The sequence below is a fragment of the Sparus aurata genome, chromosome 10 (assembly GCF_900880675.1).
Source record: "Sparus aurata chromosome 10, fSpaAur1.1, whole genome shotgun sequence".
NCBI classification, from domain to species: Eukaryota; Metazoa; Chordata; class Actinopteri; order Spariformes; family Sparidae; genus Sparus; species Sparus aurata.
Genome location: NC_044196.1, coordinates 3,620,933 through 3,626,736, shown reverse-complemented (window position 1 = coordinate 3,626,736; position 5,804 = coordinate 3,620,933). Strand labels below are relative to the sequence as shown.

Below are 5,804 nucleotides of genomic sequence, written 5' to 3'. Positions count from 1 at the left end.
GGATGTAGTCGACAACCGGCTGACAACCTCACGCGCAATCGTGATCCGTTTCACTGAGGCTGAGGCCACAGTTGAAGGCATCTCAGCCAAAGTTAAAGATGCCCTTGGGACTGATAATACAGTAGTCCTTACTGACTCTCAGGGGAATGAAATCTCTGATTCAGAAGGCACAAGAAGTTAGTAAAATGATCTAACACTTGCTTGCAGTTTATTATTTTGAATTAATGATAATTTTGAAATACAGAAGTAGACTAAATGTTTTCTGACTGTTAAGCTACCCACTACTGGAAACAAAATTCGCGCAAAATTGACTCGTTCAGGTCAGGGCGGAGATCAAGAACAAGGTAATGCAACATGAGATGAAGCAAATGCCAGTGTGGAGAAAAAGGTTTCACTCCTTTTGTCAAATAATTTCTTGTATGGTTTTTCTGTACATTTAAGTCGCAGGGTCGAGGACAGCATTACTGTCCAGCAAGCCCTTGAACAAATTAGAGAACTGACTGATAACGTGACACGGCTGTCTGAGGTGGTCAAGGCCACAACTTCGGCAGCACTCACCAGTGCTGGCCTGCAGCCAGCAAAGGAAGGTCTATCGTGCCTTGTTTGCAAAGGTATGTTTATACATACTGCATGGGCATGCTGCTGATTTCTATAATTAGCATGCAAAACAATGCAGTCTGCTTCACTGTTCTTCTTAGGTTTACTTTACTAGTGTGCTCATACACACAAGTATGCACACAAAGACACACAAATACATACATAGACACAACATTTTCATTGTTACTTACTCCTTTGTTTGACATCTTGCAGATATAATGGAGAGACCAGTTTTTGCCACCTGTTGTGGATCTCTTGTTGGGTGCTTGACCTGTGTGGAGCAGTGGCTGGTCAACTCCGAGCACTGCCTCAAATGTAGAGCAGAATCATTTAGATTTAATGTTCATGAGACAAAGGGTCTCTCTGCAGTTCTCCTACTTTTTAAGAGTGCATGACCTAATCATGCTGCTGAGTGAAGTTCACCAAGGTTTTGCACAGGGTTGAAGATGTGCGTTCACTAGTTTATAACTGTTTTGTTGTTGTTTACAGTTTGTTAGATTTTTTTATTTAAACCAATAAATGTTATGGTAAGTTAAAGGATTCCTCATTGTCCATCCATAGATCATTCAAGCATGACACCATACAATGACAGAGAATAGTAGGATAGTTAATTTATTAGATAGTGTGACAGTGTGATACGATTCTAAAGTTGTAGGAACAATTTATGCAATGAAACAAACTTATTTACAATTCTTCTTCTTCTCTGTATATTTACACTTTACACCTCTGACATAGCACATCTTCTCGTGATGTCAATAAGACACTTTAGTGCACTTTGACATGGGGCAAAATTGTTGTTTAGTGTACTGTGTAACAGTGACACAGGGTCAAATTGTGATCCAAACTCGCTTTCAGCCCTTTGCTGGGCTTCCTCGTTGGCAAAAGGGTCTGTGCCAAACACACCCTCTCTGGTCAGTGCTGTCCCCACGTCCTGCTGGTAGAGGTCTGCTGCAACCTGACCAGCAGGAAGGAGGCCTTCTGGAATTTTAGCTGGGCATCCTTGTCCACAGAGAACATCTGGTATCCCCTTTCCTGTAAAAAAAAAAAGAAAAAAAAAGAAGTGCTTGATATTATGTTTCTATCAATGAAAATGGAAAGAAAACGTAATAAATGGGAGAAATCACACCTGGAATTCTGTGGGCATTCCATGCCTTGACAACATTTGTCAGGCCAACTCGGGCCATGTGGCATGTCAGGTTGGACACGCAGAATTTGGTCAGACTGTCGTCCATACAAATTTCCTCTTGGTCACACATCTCGACTAGTGCGGCCTTCAGAGGGAAATTGACCCTTTTGTTTACTTCTGACCACATCCTTTCAGTTACATGATTCTGTGTAGGTTAAAAGATTAAAAGGACAGTGTAATGCAGCAGGCCCCTGAATGCAAACAAGCATCAATTGTATTTTTTTATGACATGTATTTTACCCTGGTAGATGGAGTTTGGAGGTATGGCTGCCTTTCTTTGTTGTGACGGTATGCAGCCAGCTTCTCCTGCATATACAGGGTCAGGAAAAACTCCCGACCACAGTCTACCCGCACTTGGTCCCATATCCCATAGGACAACACAGCTGGTCTGAAGATAATACACAAACAGAAGGAAAACTTTCAACTTTCATACTCATTCTGTTTTTTGACATCACAAATACATTTAACCCTTTAACATTCAAGAAGTTAAGCACATTTTTAAAATTTTTTTTTATTTTCTTACCTGTACACTTCATCATAAATGATTATGTTGTTTTTGATGGGCATAGTGGAGTGCCCAACAATCTTCTTACTGTACCCATCAATAGCCATGACATGGGTCACTCCAAACATCACCAACTTGTCATTTTGATCAATGTGGATTTTGTGACCCATGTACTCAGCCGTGTAAGGCACCGGGTTAAGGTTTCTGGAACCCTGAAGAAAATTGTGAAAACTCAATGATCATTGGTATGAATAAATTCTCAATATGTTACGATGACATGCACAGACACTGAATTTGGCTTTACCTGCTGCCTTGCTGTATGGTAAGGCTGATGAATGGTCCGTAGGACTTTCCCCACTCTGCCCTCAGAAGCTTTGACCCCTTTGGCCGCAAGATATCCGGTCATCATTTTTCTTCCGTAGGAAGGCCCAGTCTGAGGAAAGGATTTTTATTTATGTCATTATTGAAATGAATTCATATGTGTTTAAATGTCCAAATACTGTGCATGTTGATCTACTGCACATTACCTAATCACGTGTCATAATATAAGTCTAAGACCTATTGTACAAAGAGGGTTTATTAGAAACAGGGGAGCCAGTAAATAAGGAATGTCTATCTATCTATCTATCTATCTATCTATCTATCTATCTATCTATCTATCTATCTATTCAGTGCATCTCATACCAGACTATATATATGTAGGCTATGTGACGATAAAATCACTAGGTTATGCCCTGGCTGCACAAATGTCAGTGAAAGACTTGTCTTTATGTATCTCAAACACGAAAATACAGTATCACTGGCCACATAAGTATGTTTATCTGCTCTTACTGTTCATTATGAAAAAAAAAATAAGGTTGAGATAAGAAACACCCCTTGACATACACGGCACCCCTTTGCGTTGGCATATACTGGAGACGTCACAGTCAATCTACTGTCAATCAAGAGGCCGGACACTTTGCATGTGTCCTAATCAGTGGCGTAACATCATGGTGATAGGCCCCGATGCAAATATATTTTTTGTGCCCCTTAACAAACGCACAACCACTTTTTTTCCCGGTGGGCCGATCAATACTGGGCTGATGGACGGCCGTTTGTTTATTTATATTTATTTATTCATTCATTCATTCATTCTGCTGCGCCTAGACGTTTCTCTGTCGACACCAAGAAAGAGTCAAACGGAGCTTGAGCGTCTGTCCGAGAAGGACAGCAACAGGGCCAGGCTGCCTGCTGGAGGGAGGAAGAAGGCTAGAGAGGAGCCTGAGATAAACATGCGGGGATGAGTTATCAGCAAACGGGCACGCCACGAGAGAGTGTCCCCCAAAATGATCAGGGCGATGGAGAAACAAATGTCCGCCACCGTGAGTGACAGCAGAGATGAGGAGTTTGCAGCGAGTGCTGGTTGGCTGAATCGTTTCCTCCACCGCAACAACTTGGCAGAAGGATGAACGATAGTTGCGCCACTGGTCCTAATGATTATGGTGATGACTTTTTTTTTTTTTATTATTATATGCTGCTATGAAGTTCGTATCCCATGCGTAGCCAGTGGTTATGGTCCAAAGCAAACATGAACTAAAGGATAATACATTTTTCACAGTGTCCTGTTTATTTACGTTGGACTAAGAAACTCCATAGCATCATCGTTACTTCCCATACCATTAAAAAAAAGTCATCACCATTATCATAAGGACACATGCAATATTTTATGGGGGAGAGGCAAGTGTCCGGCTTTCTTATAGGCCTATAGCCTATTGATTGACAGTAGATCAAACCAGTGGTGAGACAAATCGGACAGTGTCAATGATTGACCTACCTCTTCAATTGCTTTCGCAACTTCGCCTTCCAGTCGCCTGTCTGGGCAGAAATCTTTCACGCCGAGTCCCTGCTCAGAGCACCACCGGCTCACATTCCTCTCGGAAAAGCCTCGCAGGAGGCCAAAGTGGTCAGTCAGTGCTGCGGCTATATCGCCACAAGACATCCCACTTGATCTCCTGGGTATAATAAACTCTGAATATTCAGATAAAGACATGTCGAATCGGTCTACGGATCAGATCAAGTGTTTTCGCGGCATAACACGGCGTCTTCCGGTCATTAAAAAAGACGTACGGCAAAATCTGGAATGAAAAATGGCACTGTTATTTCATCCCCGATTCCCATTCATGAACACAGTATCCAATATCAGTAAACGAGTCGTTTTCCGTTTTTCGTTTTCCGATTTTAAAACGAATAACGGGATACGAGTCATTTTCCGTTTTTCGTTCTTTTATTTTGAAGCGAAAAACCGGAAACGACTCGTTATCCGTTTTTCCGCTTGTCGACTTCAAAACGAAAGTCGGATGGCTGCAATGTACACGGACCGATTCCGATCCTGCTGAATCAGATACCTGGAATTCGCGTTCAGTTAATTTTGTAGTCTGGCGAGCGTGACTTCTCAAGCCACGTTTGGTAGTTTTTACAAGTGACCTCGGAATCAGAATCATCGCATCAGAATTAGCGTTCTCATGTGACTTTCTGCCCCCCAACACACACACACACACACACACACACACACACACACACTCATATCTCCATTTATATGTTGGTTTTGGCTTTGCTCATGTTTTTGTGGTGCTAGTTGCAGAGAACAACTGTTGTTTGTTAAAGTATGTGATTTGTGTTTTGGAGAAAACTTAATAAACACTGTTGGTGATAACTGAGCAGCATCTGTGATTATTTTGCACATTCCCATATTATAAACAGCTGGTTGAGACGGTCAGTGTTCGGATTTACGCCTTCCACCTCATTTAATTATTGATATTTTCATAATATTAACAATTCTTTATTAACTTAAGGCTTTGAGACTAGAAGCACATCATTTGATTATTGATCACTGATGTTCTGGTAAACAACCACCAGAGGGCGACATGAGCACAGCAGGATTATTACCTCTGACAACGTTTCCACTGCTGGACCTCAGAACACTTCTGAGCTATTTGTACTTTACTTCTGCAAATATGTACTTTTTACTCTACAACAACAACAAATATTACGAATATATATTAAGAATATATATTAAGAATCTGATTAAAAACATCCATCATATTCATACAAATAATCTGAAAAGTGTTGAATATACTTTAGTATATTTACTTGAGACTTGAGGGTCCCGCTTCACTTCAGGTCTGTAAATGTAGGAAGTGTTAGTGACAAAGCAATGTTTTTTTCTCAGTTTTAAACCAGTTATCTCAAAATGTATTAAAAGACGAGTTAATAAAGAAATTCTCATGATGAACTCCAACTGGATCCTGATAAACTTCTGATGTTCATAGAAGTCAAATATATTGTCTTGTTGTCCCATTAGCAGAATATCATGACTTCATCATGTTGGGGTGATTTCTTTTAGACACCTTGAGCTCGTTATTTTGGTAATTTGAAAGTAATTTGAAAAAAGCTGCTTGCTGAGACATTTCCCCACTGACAGAGGAGGTAACATTAGATTATTGTGATTTACACATTTAGAGGAGGATTCAGTGAGAG

General features: G+C 40.8%; 1 protein-coding gene across 1 annotated transcript; it reads right to left on the bottom strand.

The window, feature by feature from the left end:
- Positions 1–1,235: 1,235 nt before the first annotated feature.
- Positions 1,236–4,617, bottom strand: LOC115590006 (uncharacterized). Its single transcript, XM_030431240.1, has 6 exons — positions 4,102–4,617; positions 2,593–2,721; positions 2,307–2,500; positions 2,024–2,171; positions 1,724–1,928; positions 1,236–1,629 (listed from the first exon to the last, which is right to left on the bottom strand). Exons 1-6 carry the CDS (start codon positions 4,315–4,317, stop codon positions 1,316–1,318), a joined length of 1,206 nt encoding a protein of 401 aa, XP_030287100.1. The 5' UTR covers positions 4,318–4,617; the 3' UTR covers positions 1,236–1,315.
- Between the last annotated feature and the right edge of the window lie 1,187 nt (positions 4,618–5,804).